The sequence below is a fragment of the Perna viridis genome, chromosome 8 (assembly GCF_037379345.1).
Source record: "Perna viridis isolate PV_CMFRI_1.1 ecotype Kerala chromosome 8, ASM3737934v1, whole genome shotgun sequence".
NCBI classification, from domain to species: domain Eukaryota; kingdom Metazoa; phylum Mollusca; class Bivalvia; order Mytilida; family Mytilidae; genus Perna; species Perna viridis.
Genome location: NC_142452.1, coordinates 10261416 through 10280707, shown reverse-complemented (window position 1 = coordinate 10280707; position 19292 = coordinate 10261416). Strand labels below are relative to the sequence as shown.

Genomic DNA, 19292 nt, shown 5'->3' with positions numbered 1-19292 from the left:
ATTTTACGTTTTTTTCTAAATTTATTAGGAGGTTAAAATTTTACCTGAAGACTTTGGATAAAGTTTTGATGGATTTGATATTGTTTTATAAACAAAGTGATTGACTTTGAATTCTGAAATGAACTTAATTAAGTTAGACTTCATACAATTAGGATTATGGAACAGGGTTATTTTGCTGCAAGATTTAGTCATTACTACTAAAGACTCATGGATCATAATGGTGTATCCAACTGTACCATGAGAACCCATTTGTTCACTGTTTCATAGTTTTCCTTTCCTCTTTCATCAACCTGAGGTGTGACATTTTATGAGCAACTCAGCAGGTGTGTCTTGAGAAGCAGAGGACATTTTCCCTACAGGCACACCTGGTCCATACTCCAAGTTTTTTGTGGAGTCGTAGTTGCTCATTTATTTTTGTTTCTTTGTACGTCTTATTTTGGTTATTAAATGTTCTTGGTTATGTGAATCTATTTTTCCTGTCTAGTCTTTATACTTGAAATATATTTTTTGATTTTTGTTTGAATTTAGGTTCCCTTGATAACTCCTCCTTAACCAATAAACAATTGAAAATGCATTATGCGTGTGTATCCCAAGGTTCAAAATCACATTCTGTAAGAACATTTGTTACAAGAAATAACAACTATAAAGCCCTAATTTTTTCAATTTAATTTTTATTTCTAATTGATCAAAATGCAAAACAACTTAAAATGCTGCAGTACAATGCAAACTTTTCTATTTCATGCTTTTCGCTACATTTTTATCTTGTAGAACTAGATATTTGTCTGTTTATAGAGGTATTTTTACACAAAAATATGTTCTGCTTTTAATACGAAACTCAATACTATGTAAACAACAAATCACCATGCATTTAAATAATAGAAAAGGGCCCATTCTTATGAAACCACAGAGTCACATGACGAGAATTACATATGCTGTCCAGGTTTTATTGAGAAATATGTTTCTGACAAAAAATTTTAAACAATGGATTTTCATGAATTTCTATGCTGTTTGACTACTGATTTTATCTATATGTACTTTGCCCAATGTCAATTTTATGCTGCCTGTAAGTATTGCAATATACCAGAAATAATAAACAGTAAGAAAGCTGGAGGGTTAGCATCTATAAAATCTGGTTTAGCCCACAATTCTGTACCTCAATTTGGCAGAATTTTGCTGTATTTCAATGATCAGCATCTGTGTGAAAAGCATTTACTAACCACCAGTACATTTAAGTTTTTTTTGCAATTTAGGCATAAACTTTGATGAAATTCTCAAATTGATTAGAAATAATTATTTTAGGGGCAATGTTTGCTTTACACCTCCTTTCAGCTTTTGTCACTCTTTGCCACATAATTTTTTGTGTCTTATAGATATGAATGTAACTGTAACCTAGAATAGATTGTAGAATGGCATTTAGTTCACAGCAAGGAAACTACCAACAGAGAGGAACTAATAATTCTCCTGTTCCTGCTTTGACTCCTCCACCACCCATTCCTCAGAGAGCAAGACGATCTGAACCTCCGCCTATAGGATGGAATCTCACAAATTTAAACACTGATTGTTTTAATTCAGGAATGAACTTCCAAAACCCATCAGATCCGTTTGGTAGTTCTTTTACTGGTCCGAGTTGGTCAAATATAAACACAGTTCAAGCTAGCATTTCCAAGCAAACTTCCAGCATTCCTAATCAAACATCTTTTACTTCGGACTCGCATTCATTAGAAGGAATGCAAGCCATGAAATCTGATCAGAAAAGTTCTACAACTGGTGCATTTAGTATGGATTTACAAGGTTTAACATTTGACAATACAACTACATGTAGTAGTGAAACTACTGAGAAAACCTCTCAGTTTTCATCAACAGACAACACAATTACAAAAACAAACTCACAAGCTTATCCTGACATAAGTCATGCTTTTAGAGAGTTACGAAGAGATCCAACTACTGCCCCTGTTCAATCATCTTGGCAACCAGCTGGACAGATGGGAAGTTATGGATGGAACTCTGAACTGATTTCACCTGCATTAAATGACCCATGGTTAGCTATCAATAATCAAAATGTTAGTTCTAATAGACCACCAGCTTTGCCACCAAGAAAGAGTTTATCATCGGATGTGCCAAACATGCCCATGTATCCTACAAATTTACAATTAGGCAGAGGACTGGTACCTGTGCTTCCTATGCATCCTTCTGCTTATAATGTTCAAAATTTTTCAAACCAGTCTTCTGTTCCTCAGTTACAACATCAGTTTTCTCAGCCATATTTTCCTACTGTAAATCCAGCCGTTAAAGAGAACCGTCCTGCCAGCATTCACGGAGTGAATTCATTATTTCCTAATAGACTAAATGTGCCTCAATCAGGCCTTCACAGGACACCTAGTGGAAGTGAGTTTGATAATTTAAGGAAAGAGAATAAACAGACAGATGATGTTTTTAGTGATAATTTCCATAACCGTGACTTTGTTGATGATGTTGGTCGACCACGTAGTAGACGAGGCAGTGACTTGATAGAACTCTCTGATGAAGAGAAGGAGGATTTTGAAAGAGAATATTTATCATTGGAATCATTTGATCCACTTTATAAGAGACAAAGGAGTGAATCAGTCAGTTCTAAAGAAGGCATTTTAACTGGATCTCCACAGGATGGTTTCCCATCATTTGTTTTTGCTGAAGCATCAAATGAATCTTTAACAGTGAATGAAAAATTAAATAGCTCCCTCCTATATCCACAACTACCAGAAGAAGAGGAGGATGAAGGTGTTTGTCCAATGGTCAGCCATGATGAGTTGGAGAAGTTCCTTAGGAGTGAGATACCTCAGGTTGAGGCAGAATCTGAGGCACCACCTAGACCTCCTCCACCGAAGTCTAAGGTATGATCTGTTATACATGTAGAATTTTGAAATTAAATAAATCAGTTAACATGTACATTGAATGGCATGATATCATTAAATCCACAAAATAAAGATAAAAAGAAAATGATACATGTATAATTTAAACAACTACCAAATAAAATATATACTGAAATATAAAATGATCAGAATGGAAAAAAAAATTAAATAAAAATAAGTGAACAAAACATAAAATCAAATGTTTACAAATTCTATTGTTTCATTTTTCTTGATGCAAAAAAAAGTCAAAACTAAAAAAATGAATCTTATTAACATTTTCAGTGATTTTGTTGGCTTTGATTTACCTCTGAATGCAGGCTGTTTTCCCCAAGAAAAAATATCTCATAATCATACAGTTTTCTCAATAATCTTACAATGTACTTTGTGCAAACTTTTTTGGTTCCTAATAGGAGGTGGCTCTTTTGAAAAAGCGTTACAAAAACACTTATTTTGTACATGTATGAAATTATGTTTTTTTTTTTGTGTATTTTCTCATAATTTGGCTATGATACAGGTAATTGGTATTTTGATAATGTTTAATACATGTATCTTTTATGTCTTTCACAGGACAAGTCATTTGAGAAGCTAAGACAGCACATGTTTGTAGATGATGAGTCTAATGCATTCTGTAAGATGGTTGTGGAGTAAGTAAATGAGGAATGGACATAAATTCTTTACTGTTCAATTTTTGTTCATTACATTCCTGTGTATAGTAGATGTGTGTTTTTGTTTATGTATTGCATACAAACTGTACATCAAATTAATTCAAGAGGAATGCTTTGTTATAATTGGTCGAAAAAACATTTTTTTTATATTTCTATGAACAAAATTTAATTAAGATATACCAAACTTGTCAGGACTCCTTTATTTACCTTTCTCATCTAGACCTTCTCATTAAGCAAATAATGATATTTAACACCCTTCCTCAATTGTAATATGAATACAATATTCATTATGATAACCCAGGTTTTATTTTTATTGACAGCTTAAAGTCGCGCTATAGATCTACAGACACCAGTACTAACCTTGGGTTTCTGGTTAGTCCTTTGTGTACCAAACAACAAACATCTATGTCTGTCAAGATTATAGTATACTCAGACTTTGTCGTAGAACCTGTAGTGTTTACATGTGATGGTAAGAAATTTTTTCTCTAGTATTTCATCAAAGTTCTGTTATAATTTCAATTGATGTATTTAACAAGTTGTTCTTATTATGGCTATCATCATTAATATAATTTTTTTTTTAAAAATGATTTACAAGTGTAAAACCATACCCTTGTGACATTTACTGTCCCCTGCCACTACGCGCAGGAGGACATAGAAATTCTGCTTTCAGTCTGTCGTCTGATGAAACTCATTGATGCAACTCACAAGACAGATTTTGTTCAAATTTTGTTGGATTGTTTGTCACCTTTTGTAGATGATCATATTATGCCACCATTTTGATTCAATAGATTTTACAGGACTTATGAGACTTTTGAAGTTGAACTTTTTTTTGTGGCGACAGGGGACATATGACTACAAGTTTATTTTCTTTATTATTGCAACAGGAATAGCACTACATCTATTGAAAATTACTTTTGTTATTTTTTTTTCTGAATTATAAACAATCTTAGATTGCTTTCTTAAGTTGTACTTAATTCTGAATAATATTTTTGTAATAATTTTCAGTGAGTAACCAATCAGAGATGGTCGTGAGCCATGTTTTATACAGTGCCTTAGGTGGGGGACAAGACACTTCTCTAGATACATCTGATTTTATACTCAAAGTCCGGGATAGAGCTGAGTATCTGCTTAAGTATGTAGTAAATTAATTAATATTAATTATGAACATAAGCTTCTTTTCATATGAAACTCCTGACTTTAAACCAGTTTTGTCCCAAAAAAAATCTTTAATTTTACTTCAGGAACATTTGCATCATGGCTAAGCTCAACAAGTGATACTTTTTTTAATTGAGTAGCAAAGTTTGTTTTGAAATAATTGTTGCCTCTTCATAATTAAAAATTGAAAATTATTTACTTAAATTTCATTGCAAATTTTTGTTTTTGCTGTCAGAGTGAATATCTAGAAAAAAGTAATGTTTGTTGAAGTCTTGATTAAAACATTTCTTGCATTTCTTTTTTTTCTTCCCCAAGACTTAAACTGCATTCTATTTAATATATAGAATAGTTGGTCAAGATAAAATTCATGTGTAATGGCATGGCATAAACCTGGTCAATTTGCTGTTTAGATGTATTAGGTCATAAAAATGTATATGACTGTTTATGGTTACCTGACCAACGCTATTTTCCCCTACCCTGAGTCATTTAATCTGCTGGAAGTAAAAAAATAAAAATCAATAATTTCAGGATAAAAATGGAAAATCATTTCAGCTAAGTTATTCCAGTGTTTGAGTTGACAGTGGATTTTCAAATTTTTCAAAGCTTATTGTGACCCAGTTATAACAAAAAGCATGGCACAGGCCATGTCAACCAGCATTACAGTACTGAAATCTAATTATCTAATTAATATTTTCATATGGACTATTGTGGTTTATTATAGACTCATAAACACAAATGTTTAAGAGTAGTACCACATGGAGATGGACTTGAAAATTTTACTTCAAGATCCAAAAGTAATGATTTGGTTGAAGTAAAGGAGAAACCTGTGCTGAAAACATGAAATGAAAAGACAAAATAAAATGACAATGCCTACCTACTGATCCTATTTTTGCCTAGAATGTAAATATAAACAGATATATAATTTTTATGGCCTTAGAAAAAACAAAAGGTGTGTAGTATCTCAAAGCCTGTAAACTTGAAATTTGTAAGTGGAAATATTTCCAGGCTTTGATATAAGACACTGGAGAGAGCTGTGTAGTATGATTGGATAATGTTTATACCAACTACATGTACTTAATTTTCAGTGACTACCCTTTGTGCCAATATGAGTATGTACATAACTGTATGAAGTTAGATGAAGATATCAAGTTTAATTTGATGAGACGGCAAGATGTCACATGTCCATTTCTCAGAACTGTAAGATTTATAACAAGAAATATTTTAAAGTTATACTAGAGGGATATGTAGGAAAAGATTCACCTTTCTGTCCTTCCATGTTTTAAGAATTCTTAACAGTGAAATAGACTAGAATAAAATTTTGTATTAGTGTACACCAACTTATTTGGTGATATTTTGGAGTGATTTATTCTTGTTCTTTTTTTTTATGAGGGCAGTACTTAGAATTCTTACTTTGAGTTATATATTATAAGACATATTACAAAACAGAATTGCTTCCTAAATAAACAACAAATTCATTTTAAAAGAATGTAATTTCTTCACTATGATTGCAGGATAATGAAATTTATCATTATTTTTTCAGATCGATGATGATAGTCAGTGTTTGTTTTTCCCAAAAGATTATGTTAAAACTGATGAAACAATAGCAAATAAGTAAGTATTAGGAGACTCCCCCTAAATATACCTGGTAACCCACATTAGGGGGAGACTCCCACAAAAATACTTGGTAGTCCTCCAACATTAGGGGCAGACACCCAAAATATACCTGGTAACCCTCCAACATTAGGGGAAACTCCCACAAAATATACCTGGTAGCCCTCCAACATTAGGGGAAACTCCCACAAAATATACCTGGTAGCCCTCCAACATTAGGGGGAGACACAAAATATACCTGTTAACTCTATCACATTAGGGGGAGACTCCCACAAAATATACCTGGTAACTCTGCCACATAAGAGGGAGGCACCCACAAAATCATTGACAAATTTTGTGGGAAGTTTTAGGTTAAAATTATATATACATGTATTCTGTAAAAAAGTATAAATATTTTGAAATTACTTTAATTCAGGGATACCAGTTTTTGTGGATTGTGAAGAAACATAGGTTTGTGGATTAATTGAATTCATGGTTTTAAGGTTTTCAAGATACACATCAATGGGAATCTCCTTTTCGTTAGGAACCAAATTTTTTTTTTTGCCCCGTGCAGGTCCGGGTGTTAAAAGAATATCCCTGCAGCAGCGCTAAGCTTGTCGTAAAAGGCAACTTAATAGTGCTTAGAACCCTAGCAGGGGGCTAGGGCGCTCTGCCCACAGAGCAACTGGGATGTGTGCCCCAGGTGGTGGAATGGGGTACCCCTGGTGTGTTACATGCTGGGGTTGTCAGGCTGTAATACGGAAAACCATAGTGGTGCACTGTGTTGGGAAAGATGCCATGTTCCTCGCACATTGAAGAACCCTACTGTGGTATTCTCCCAGAGTAGGAACCATAGGGCTCCGCCACAGGAGGCTAAATTGCCCGACCCTACCCACCTCTCCCTATTTCCAGTGACAATCAAAATTTGTCGACCCCATTATCCTTGTGTCCCATCCCTTTTTCATTTCATCATCATTTCATGTTCATTTTGTCATCAATTTCATGTTCATTGTCTGTATATAGCTGAAATATTGCTGCTCGGACGTTAAACCCCAACAAACAAACAAACAAAATTTTTTGGTTTGGGCTACCCACGGAAACCACAAAAAATGGTACCCCCATAAAAAATAGTACTTTCACAGTAGTTGAATTTTAACATCAGAACTTTGCTGTTATGTCAAAATTTCTGCATGAGAGAATGTCAATGGGGGAGAATCTCCCACATGAACTGTTCCAAAGGTAAACAGGTATACATGTGTATAAAATTGACTCTGTTGAAACCAAATTTATTCAATAAAATTTAATCAAGCTATGGATAATTAGTATGAGGATATAGGCAGTAATTGTAAGGAAAAAACTATGTTTAAATTGTATTTAAATGTTAACATTAAACATGGTTTTGTGGAAACTGTTACTATCAAGTATGATCTGCGATCTTTTTGGGTTGTACAGATTATTTCTGTAATTTTGAAATTATGATATTCTAATTTAAGTGTCCATAATTGTATGTGTAAGTAGTCACTTTTTAATGACAAATTATTTGTGCTCTTCTTATCTGTGTTATCTTTCCATAGATCAAAAACTGTCGTATTGTGATTTTTCAGAGAACAAATGGAGATACTACTAAATGCCTTTTACACGGAAGTAGAAAAATTACGTGACCACATACTCAAGGTAATTTTTTTTTTTTATTTTATGACTACCGTAAATTCATAAATGAGTTTGCTAAAATTGACCTTTACAGGGAATAGGTCATTTAAGGTTGTCAAAACTAATATGAGATAAATACATGTTCAATGTCTATATGGAGTATTTAAAAGTACCAGTCATGTTTTAAATGTTCTAGATTCATATATTCAATACTATATACTTGTAACAATAATTAGAGGATTCATGTTGCTTGTCTAGAATTTTAGAAAAATTCTGTTAAAGGGAGTTAATATGAAATTCACTGCCTTTATTCATCCTTTTGAATAATAATGTAATCTGATCAAACTTCACCATACAGAGAAAAATAACCAGAGAATTTGGATGTAAACCTTAGTCAAGATATTGATTTTTTTTTCTTTTTAGAATGAGACAGCACTGATTAACACCTTACCATTAAGCCAGGCAGTGAAGGCTATCTGTCTGACCTTGTGCAAAATAGAAACAATGGACATAACTAAAACATTACACAGAGTAGAAAATATCGTGGCTCAACTTACTGTAAGTTTAAAAAGATATTACACAGAGTAGAAAATTTCGTGGCTCAATTTACTGTAAGTTTACAAAGACATTACACTGAGTTGAAAATATCATGGCTCAACTTACTGTAAGTTTACAAAGATATTTCATCGAGTAGAAAATATTGTGGCTCAACTTACTGTAAGTTTACAAAGATATTTCATCGAGTAGAAAATATTGTGGCTCAACTTACTGTAAGTTTACAAAGATATTTCACTGAGTAGAAAATATCGTGGCTCAACTTACTGTAAGTTTACAAAGATATTTTAGGGTAGTAAATATTGTGCCTCAACTTACTGTTAGTTTACAAAGATATTTCACAGAGTAGAAAATATTGTGGCTCAGCTTACTGTAAGTTTACGAAGATATTTCACTGAGTAGGAAATATTGTGGCTCATCTTACTATAAGTTTACAAAGACAATAATACACTGAGTAGAAAATATTGTGGCTCGACTTACAGTAATTTTAAAAAGACATTACACTGAGTAGAAAATATCTTGGCTCATCTTACTGTAAGTTTACAAAGACATTTCACAGAGTAGAAAATATTGTGCTCAGCTTATTGTAAGTTTACAAAGATATTTCACAGAGTAGAAAATATTGTGACTCATCTTACTGTAAGTTTACAAAGATATTTCACATAGTAGAAAATATTGTGGCTCAAATAACTGTAAGTTTACAAAGATATTTCACAGAGTAGAAAATATTGTGGCTCAACTTACTGTAAATTTACAATGATATTATTCAGAGCAGATTTTTTCACTGGAAAAGATGAGGAAATCAATTTGACAACAAGAACAATTTTAACAGTTACTAGTGTATCTGTATGGTGAAACATACACCTTTAAATTGTTCATTCATAAAGTTGTTATGTTTTTAGAGCCAAGAAAACCAAGTAATAAGTAAAGACACAGATCTGGCTACACAGCAGGCTATAGGGTAGGTCGCCATTCGATGTCAATTTTTTTCCTAGTTTTGCTATTAGGTCTTTTTAATTATCCATGTGCACTGATGTTTTTTTGTTTAATGGTTCAGAAATTCAGTTATGTTTTGTTGTATTGAAGCCATATCATAAATAATGATGAAGTATGATACTCTTTGTGAGAAGAGGACATAAGCCACTTCATAATTGTATGCTTTATATGTTTATGCTTGTATATTTGGTATTTTAGTGGTATCTGGCTTTTTTTGTATTCTTGTTACATTTAAATATTATATCACTGGAAACATCTGATAGTACGTAAGTGAATTGGGGAACGCTGCCTGTTATATACCTTTTATAAAGGAGAAAAATTTAACATTTTATGTGTTCTATTTTTACAAATCAATTTACATATAATTATTACATCAGTAATTTCTTTTAGAGAGTGGGTGGTATATTTTTTGTCCAACACTTTGTCCTTTCTAATTTCATCACAATTATCTCAGCTGCCAATTGATGGATTGATTTTAAATTTGGTGTTTTGTCTCATATAGATGTGGCAAATGTAAAGAATTCGGGTGGTCTCCGATATCATTGTCTTTTTATATTGGGCTTTGCTGTTTTTCACTATATGGAATGATAGAGAAAATTGCCGTAAAAAAATGAATGGATTGATTTTAAATTTGGCATGTGACTTAATATAAATGGGGCATACATTGTAAATGATTTTGGTTTCTGTCCAATATCAACTTCAAGTTTTAAAAAGGAGGTTTTTATACTTTTTATTGACCCTTTTTTATACTTATTAATGCATTATGTTGTTTGATTGAGCATTTTAGTGGATTTTATTGATATCCTAGTCACAAGTTCTGTTACATGTATGTAGGTACAACAATGGAGGGTAAATCTTTTTATTAGCTTTAATAAACTGCATGCTTCTGACAGGCACTTTAAAAAAAATTACACATGTATATATCATTGGAATGGCTAACTGCTCCAATTATGTAGTTTTTAGATGTGTATATGAATTATGGTGGTAGCTTGTCATAAACACTTTAGGAAGGTTTCAACATTTTTTCTCAAAGAAAAGGAAACATTCAGATATACTACAGTCTCACTTTTACGCCAAGTCACCAAAAACAATGGCTTAATAATATCCCTCAACACTAAATGATATAATTATTTGACTTCTAATTAAAGCGTATAGACAATAAAAGTGCACTGTCTGACTCTACATAAAACTGATGTACAGATGAGTCTTAGATCGTGAGAAAATGTGAGGTTGTTCTGAGCATTTTCACCAGTTTCAGCCGAATTTGTATATCAAAGTTTCTGTCAAGTTGTTGCACTGTTATTGTCTTTATATTGGTATGAAATTTTAAATAAAAAAATGATGTATTAAGCAAGAAAAACAACATTTTTATATTTTTTATTACATCCTGTCTGCTACAAAACATTTTAATGTTGTGATGTCAGAACAGAAAGTTATATTCAGTCAGTGACCATTTATCAGTTGTAAATATATGGTCAATGCATTTTGACTGCTCAAATAGAACTGTTGCAGTATATAAATAAGATCTTTGATTAAACTTTGGTTCTCTTACACCTTCAATACTCTTGTCAAGTTTTCTATGAAGAGAATTTTACTGAATTGCTTAATTTAGATATATATGCTTGAGAACATTTAAAACTTATTCCGATATTTCTGATAATTTTCTATACATTTTTTTGCTTGTCTGTTTCTAATGATTCTGCACATGTTTATACATTGTAACTTAAAAGGCTTTGAGAGATTTACATGAAATTTATACATGAGCTGTATTGAAGGGAGAAGCTTAATTTTTTTCTGTTTTAAAGATACAAAAACATTTTTAACTTTGGATGATGGACAGTGACACTGTTAAGATAAAAATTGAGTGAACTTTGATGGACGAATAGGGTTTGTAAGTCTCATTCTAGTTTTATTTTCATTACCTGAATTACTGCATTACCGAAGTAGAAAGTACTGAAATCTGTTGTTTACTTCCTGGATTACTATGCAAAATCTTCTAGTAATAAAGATAGATATTTGTCATTTTAATCTGTATTTTTACACAGAAAGGTGTTATTGTGTTTATTACTGAACCTAATGCTCTATTATAGACATATATATTTGAATGGTAGATGGGGCCCAATCTCATCATTTTTCAGAGTCATGTGACTAGATTAACATACCCTATTCTCCCATTCATAGGTTTCATTCACAGCGCACGAGCGACTGATTAAAAATTTGTAATATACAGCCACGTCCCGGGAAATTAAAATGTTGCGTGAAGACTTCCACGCTTATCATGCTTACCATGTTTACCATGTTTGCAGTTGTTATTTCATATTGTTGATCAATTAAATAATTGTTGATTTAGGAATGTTATTCATATTTTAAAAGATGAGTTGGTAGAGTATCAACTATTCATAATGGTAGTGATATTGATGACGCAATGACTTAATGACTGGAGGGGAGGTCTTAGATGACGTAGTTGATATATGGAGATTGTAGGGTGTTGTTTATTTTATTTTTTATGGTTTTATTCATGGGAGATACAGATTCTCCCTCATTTCTCTTGGGGATTAAAGAATTTCTCCACTCTGGATAGTTAAATTGTAGATTTTAACTATCTCGAGTGGAGAAATCCTGTAATCCCCTGTGATACTGAAGGAGAATCTATATTTATACATATCTATCCTCTTAACTACCTCTAAACTTCAAACTTTTTCCATGTTTATCCTTTAACATTGTCTTAGACTTCTGTTTAAACTAAGATAACAATCATTGTTTGACCACAAGAACAATTATTGTTCAGGCATGATGTATTAACAAGGGAATCCTCGGTCAATTTTCTATGAAAGTGTCCTTCAATTTTGTGAGTTTACATGACGTTTGTATTTAATCCTGTGCCAAATTTTAGTATGAGTATTCTTCTGATCCATTGATACAAGCAATATAGAGATAAATATTCTTTTATGAATTTACGATCACAGTTAAATAATTATAACTCTCTTGGGAAAATTGAGAAAGGTTTAATTTTTTGTTCACTGTGTTTATAATTATAGGATGGCCATAAAATGTTCCTTGATAGAAGAAATGGAGGAGGCTTTAGAACAGTTGTTGAAGGCTGTGAAGGAGTTTATAAGGATGTATTGTATCACATTCCATACTGACTTTCTGATTGGTGCTATGGTCAAGGCAGATTGGGGTTAGTATTATAGAATTAATAAATAAAGTTACTATCATGATTTATCAACCCTAGAACATGTTATATAAACCAAGCCGTAGGTGAAGTTTTTTGAGGGTTGATACATTAAAGATTTTGAGTCATTTATGATTTGACAGAGGAACTACATACGTAGAACGTTGCCAACATTTCATCCCTAATTTATGTTTCTACCTGCAGGAAGCTTATAATGAATGGACCATCATCAATTTCCTATATATATAGATTGTAAGACCAGAACTATGAATGGCTAAAAAATATTCTGAAGGAAGTGACAAAATTTGTCTACATGGAAGTAGAAGAACGCACAAGTGCAGAGGCACTGTTTTGTCTTAAATACAATTTTAGATTTATTTTGTTATTTAAATGTTTGTTTAAACTGTTAATTCACAACAAACAATTTGAAAACTGTAACAGTGACAGTCAGAAATGCAACCCAAATATAATGTGTAAAGCTAAAAGATAGTTTGAGGACACACATTGAGTTCCGTCCATAATAGACATAGCCTAAAATCATATTACTAGATATGAATGACCGTTACAACATAAAATTAGTGAATCACAAACAGCAACTTCTATCAATTGTCAAAATATGAAAGGATAAGTGAATTTGTGAATATACAAAAGTACTTCAATGTTTTATTTGTACAAGGTTCTTTTTAAACTTACCTGTTTCAAATGGACCTGCATTCTCAATTATAATCTATACACGTGTGTTTTATAGGGAGCAAGCCAGTTACTAGTGTAGAAGATAATTTTATCATCCATGTAGCCACAGTACATAGGATTCCTCCTCACTGGTCTACTAAGTAAGTTATGTAGTATAGATAACACCTTGGAATATGAAACTTGCTGAGTAGTTGTTTTTTTATTTTTTTTTGTGTGAAAATATAATGCTTCAAGATAAAAAGTCAATGGAAATCATATTTGAATAAATGTAATTTGGAAGAGGCGTTGAAAACTGTCAAGAACTTGTTTGCTCTGTTTCAGCCAGTGAGTTGTTTAAAAGTAATACTGTAACTATGAAATAAAAACATATCATATTACATATAACTGTGTAGATTTGCATAACAAGCTTCTAGTGATGGTTAAAAAAAGAAGAATTGAATGAAAACTTTTATCCATTGTAGATATGATGAATATAAGGTTGTATGCTCTCTGTACTATGGTAACAAGAAGATAGAGACAGACAGGATGACAGGGTTCAAGGCCATATCTAATACTGGGTTGTGCGACAGGATACTCTGGGATGAATGGTAAGGTTATTTTATGACTGGGTAGAAATGAAAAGTAATAGGAAACTCATGGAGGTTCCTCATTTTTTATGAGCAGAAGTCTAAGTTTCAGCATTTCCTAGCCTTTTAGCAACCACCATCTATCATTTTAATCAATAAATAACCACATGTTAATGGAGAACTTCTGAACAGTCAAAATTGGTAGTTCTGTCAGGTGACTTCTTAATTTTTTTTCTAATTTTTAGCCATGTGACTTGATTTTCTACAAATTACTAAGGGTGTTTCTTTTCATTGCAAGCAGAGAAAACAGAAGATACAAAAGTCAATTTTATATTTGGACAATAATCAGATAATTGTTATTAAAATTTTATGACGCATTTAAAAAAATATACCTACACTTAACGTGTATTGGAATCACTCGGTCCGTCCGTCATTAGGTCCCTCTGTCTGAGTTTCATCATAATAACTTCGACTCTAAATGTATGGATTGATTTCAAATTTGGTGTGTGGCTTTATATAGATAGGGCATATTGTTGTAAGCAATTATGGGTGCTGTCTCAAATCAACTTCTTGTTTTGTGGAACTTTGCATTTTTCACTGTATGCAGTGATAGAAAACATTTTCATCACTAAAGTCTTGGCTTCAATTGGATGGATTGATTTCAACTTTGGTGTGTTGCTTTATATAGATGTGCATACATTTTTGTCCAATAGCCACTTCCTGTATGAGTGGGGGTATGACTTCATATTGAATTGAAGATGAAAATCACTGAAGTTGATATTGATTTTTCAAAGTTGTGTGCAATGAAAAACCAAGATGCAAATGTGTTATTATCATGTCTGTAGGCAGAAACACTGTTTAAGGTACGAAATTTTTCTGCTTTTTTGTTCTTATTTTGCTAATCAAATTCATGTGTAAACAAGTGTTTTTATTTAAAATGAGAGTACTGTAAACATATTAATTTTTGTGGTTGCTAATTTTCGTGGATTTTGTCAAGTGAACATATTCGCGGGTATCAATTTTCACATTTCCAAAAAATGGTAAGCATTCTATAGTATGAAAACTCAGTTTTCCAGGTACTATGTTATGTGCTTTTCTGTCCACCATGAAAATAGCAAAAATTAGTACACCACAAAAAATGTAATATGTTTACAGTATCTGATAAGTTTAATAATTATGCTCTGTAGGATGAACTTTGATGATGTGATATTGATGGCTCTCCCAAGAGAAACAAGGTTGTGTTTGACATTGTATGGTCAGAAATCTGTCAATAACTCTTCTAACACTCCAGCTAATACCATAGATAAACTCCAGACTGTATTGGGTGGTGTGACCATACAGCTATACTCACAGAAAGAGTAAGTATTCCTTTTCTACATATATAAGTATGTTACCATACAGGTTTACTTACAGAAGGGTTATCCTATATTCCTAATATTTATAGAGGGGAAGATCCCTATTTTACATACAATGAGATGAGGCTTAAGGATGTTCACTGCTGTGTTTAAGAATAACAAGGATTCCTAAGGGTTGTGAAATCTTTTAAGATCTTTTGTGCTAGAACAATATTAGTAGAAAAAGTTAATGGATCAGTGTGCTAGTTTTTTTAGATATAAGCATTTGAAATTTTGGTGGGAAAAGGTTTTTTTTTTCAGTTTGAGTAGGTTTTAGCTATTAAAAACCACAAAGATATAACAAAAATTTCATAAAAAATGTCCCAAATAACATTTTCAAAGTAGGTTAATAAATTACGAAAAGAGAAGTGTTGTCACTGGGCAAATGATACCACTGCTATGAAATTGATAAAACCAGAGGAGTTTGAAAATCTGACAAAAAAGGCTGAAGATAAGCAGCAAATATCCTTAAAACAAGACTTTGTGTAATGTTTTGAAAATGACCTCTATGTTAACCTTGACTCAAATATTGAATTGTAAAAAAACGAAATAAAAATAAGATTTTGTAATGTAGTAAATTGGGTTAATGGAAGTAAATAGTGAAACAAATATGTATGAAAAGTACCAATGAAACAACATCACCAGTAGTAAAGTCAATAGATAAATATTCAAGGACTACTGTATACAGTGAAGCTATCTACACTATATAGGTCTTACTTGTTTAAAATAGGTAGCCCCTATCAGAGCCTCATTAATGTCAAAACAATTATACAATGTCAATGCAATGACATGAAATACAAAAAAAAACCATAAGGGGAACAAGACAACCACCAGACAAGTTCCTGACTTAAGACAGGTGTATAGATATATAGAGTTAAACATGTAGCCTATATATGCATATTTATTTTTCATTTTAACAGGGAGTTAATTCGAGGAAGTCATCTGGTCCCCCTAAGAATGCACGCTGCTGCTGATCCCCTGTTACCCGTGAGCTCAGTGATGCAAGCTGATGCAGTTCTTATGCAGGTAGTCTTTTAAAGTTGACCTTTTGGCTTGAATATGCCTGCTTGAAAGAAAATGTTTGTTTTTAAAATTCATCTACTGCAATTAAACTTTGAAATTTTGAAAAATGACATGCCTTCAGTATCAGCACTTGTGATAATCAACAATTTTGAAAGTAAAAGATTTATCCTCACATTTTAGATATTGATCTTGTTAAAATCTTTTTGATCTGACAGTATATTTACATTCTAAATCTATTAACCAAACATAGGTTCCTTTTGATACTTCTATTTTTTCCAAATATTTTATAATGATCTATTTCAGATAAATTTTCCTGACTTTGGATGCCATGTGGAATTTCCGACTGTTTTAACATCCAAATCATCGTCAGTACTTAATATCATTGTTCCTGCTTTAATTAAAATAGAAACTTTTGCATTTAAAACAATAATAGATACAAGCAACTTTTTATTATGAAATGGCATAAACAAAATTAAAGATGTATTATTTAGCAACTTATTCAACAAATTACTGTCAGGGTATTTTAAACACAATAGAGAAAAAGGAATGAGCATAATGTTAACAATGTCACAAAAATTTAAATGAATTTCTAGTCTTAAATGAAAAAAGAGGCAAGAAATGTGTATAATACATTTATGTAAAAAGTCAATGACTTTGGCTACAACTTCTAGGAAATATTATAAACATGTAAAAGTCAGATTTTGACATTCTGTAGAACCTTGACTTGGTGGTTGTGTTTCTTGAAACCTGATTTTCTGTTGGGTATTATTCTTTGATTAACATTTATAGACAGAAAAGAAGTTTTCATACACTACTTCCTGAAATCCAAGAAATTATCAACAATGTGATGGAGAAAGATTGTATCTCATCGTAAGTGATCTGAATTATTCAGTCAAAGACCAGATCATAACACAAACATGATTTTTTTTCCTGCTTTTTATTGGAATTCCACTATTTCCAATCTGGATTTTACTGTAGCAATTTATTTTTTTTTACGTTTATTTACTTCCAATTTTGCCAATTTCTGCATTTTTATACGACAGCTAGACATTGCTAAAGCATTAAGTGGAAAGTTAAATTAATGTAAGTTTACTTAATATCTAAATTGTTGTTTGTTTTGAAACTGAATAACTAATAATAAAAACAATTTTGTCTATTGTAGGTGTCAGGCAGATGAGTTAGGAATATTATGGCAGTATAGACATTATTTATGTGATCAGCCAAACCTGTTACCTTGGATACTACAGGGCCAGATAAACTGGGACTTTGCTCATCTTTCAGAGGTTTATGATTTACTAGGGGAATGGAAGAAACTGTTTCCTATGCAGGCATTGGAGCTATTACTTCCTCAGTATGCATACTTTATTGTGCTATTTAATTTATGATTTAAGTTATACATTTGTATAAATTATTGAAATGATAAAGTGATGATTGAAAGTTTAGACCTTTGGATTTGTTGTGCTGCTGTAATCTCTATTGTTTTCATTAGAATGAGTTGAAGGACCATAATGAAGCATGTGATTGAGATTGTAAACTTGGTGAAATACTAACATGACTAATATAGCTGGATTTTATTTGAGATAGAGTATGCAGTAATGTAGATATTGTTGGTATAAGGGTTACTGTAAAACCTACTTTACTTTTACTCAGTTGGAGATTTTTTTTCTAGATATGCAGACACCCATGTTAGAGAGTTTGCTTGTCGCTGTCTATATGATATGCAGACTGATGAACTGATTGATTTCCTTCCTCAGCTCATTCAGGTTGGACACAATACCTCAAAATTGTTACACATTTAAATTTCTCTATAAGTTTTTTTTCTTTCTTTTTTTTCGGTAATTTGCTCTTTTGTGTGTAGAATGTTATATTGAATTTTATGATTTGTATAGAGAATACATAATGTTTTGTTTACCAGTTGTTTTTTATGTTTAAATTAAAGAATTATACTGAAAAATAGGAAAGACTTCAACTGAATTTGAATGAGAAAAATTAACGTATGAAACAAATAATAAAATAAAACATGCATTCCATGAAAGACTTTACTCATTTTTCTTGAATTTTCATTATATTTTAACTTATGAATAGTAAAAACGTCAAGATAAAAAAAAAGTTTTTGATTGAGTACAAATTTTGCTATTTCCTGGGTAGACAGAAAACATAGCAAATAGCACCCACTATATACAGCTAATCATTTTTTGATTGATACCCATAAATTGTTCACAATCCAAGAAAATTAGCAGCCACAAAATCATTATGTTTGCAGTTGTTTAAACATAAACATTTTTATTCATGTACATACATTTTTTATATCATCTTGTAGGCACTTAAATTTGAGAGTTACCACAGCTCGTCTTTGGCCAAGCTTTTGTTAGAAAAATCCTGTAACAGTATCAGATTTGCTCATCACCTGTTTTGGTAGGTATAAATTGGTGAACAGGATGTAATAACATAGTTTTGTTTGTACTTGTGTTTTAGTTTCAATGGATTTATTTGTATATATTTTAGTAGGTATGGTGGTTTCACGAGCTACCATGGTTAAAAACTTCTGGCTGAGGATGTATGTCTCCTTTAATTGTATTGTTTTGATAAAGACCTATATGGGTACTTACTCTTTTACAATTTTCTACTTAGGCTGGTTTAAAAACACCATGCAAATTGTATGTCATTCAATCACCCATTGGACTACATCAGTCGTAAATATTTGAAGGATTGACATTTCCGCTATACATGGAAGTTAATCGTTTTAAAACTTGACCTATGTATTATATATTAGCATAACTGAAATTTTATTTTCTAGATGATAAAACCCCAGGATTAACATTATACCTACTATTTGTTCCATTTAGTTACTGCATGTAAGATCAAACAGCACTCCATTCAACTTTCTGTTTAGATGACCTTTTCAGTATCCTCAGGTTTTAAATCATGAAAGCAGAAATCTG

General features: G+C 31.8%; 1 protein-coding gene across 5 annotated transcripts in view; it reads left to right on the top strand.

Moving 5' to 3' along the window:
- Positions 1–19292, top strand: part of LOC148609270 (phosphatidylinositol 4-phosphate 3-kinase C2 domain-containing subunit alpha-like) — a 46376-nt gene that overhangs the window by 695 nt on the left and 26389 nt on the right. For 4 of the 5 annotated variants that reach the window (XM_088541434.1, XM_088541440.1, XM_088541438.1 and 1 more), the window contains exons 2-21: positions 1371–2870; positions 3456–3532; positions 3874–4022; positions 4559–4685; positions 5794–5905; positions 6249–6319; positions 7903–7972; positions 8372–8506; positions 9406–9464; positions 10334–10348; positions 12538–12680; positions 13423–13507; positions 13829–13954; positions 15121–15291; positions 16248–16353; positions 16654–16715; positions 17140–17220; positions 17513–17701; positions 18020–18113; positions 18671–18765. In XM_088541434.1, coding sequence (XP_088397560.1) covers positions 1407–2870; positions 3456–3532; positions 3874–4022; positions 4559–4685; positions 5794–5905; positions 6249–6319; positions 7903–7972; positions 8372–8506; positions 9406–9464; positions 10334–10348; positions 12538–12680; positions 13423–13507; positions 13829–13954; positions 15121–15291; positions 16248–16353; positions 16654–16715; positions 17140–17220; positions 17513–17701; positions 18020–18113; positions 18671–18765 — 3431 coding nt within the window. In that variant the 5' untranslated portion in view covers positions 1371–1406. The remainder of the gene's footprint in view (positions 1–1370; positions 2871–3455; positions 3533–3873; positions 4023–4558; positions 4686–5793; positions 5906–6248; positions 6320–7902; positions 7973–8371; positions 8507–9405; positions 9465–10333; positions 10349–12537; positions 12681–13422; positions 13508–13828; positions 13955–15120; positions 15292–16247; positions 16354–16653; positions 16716–17139; positions 17221–17512; positions 17702–18019; positions 18114–18670; positions 18766–19292) is intronic. The other variant, XM_088541435.1, reaches the window with a different exon arrangement.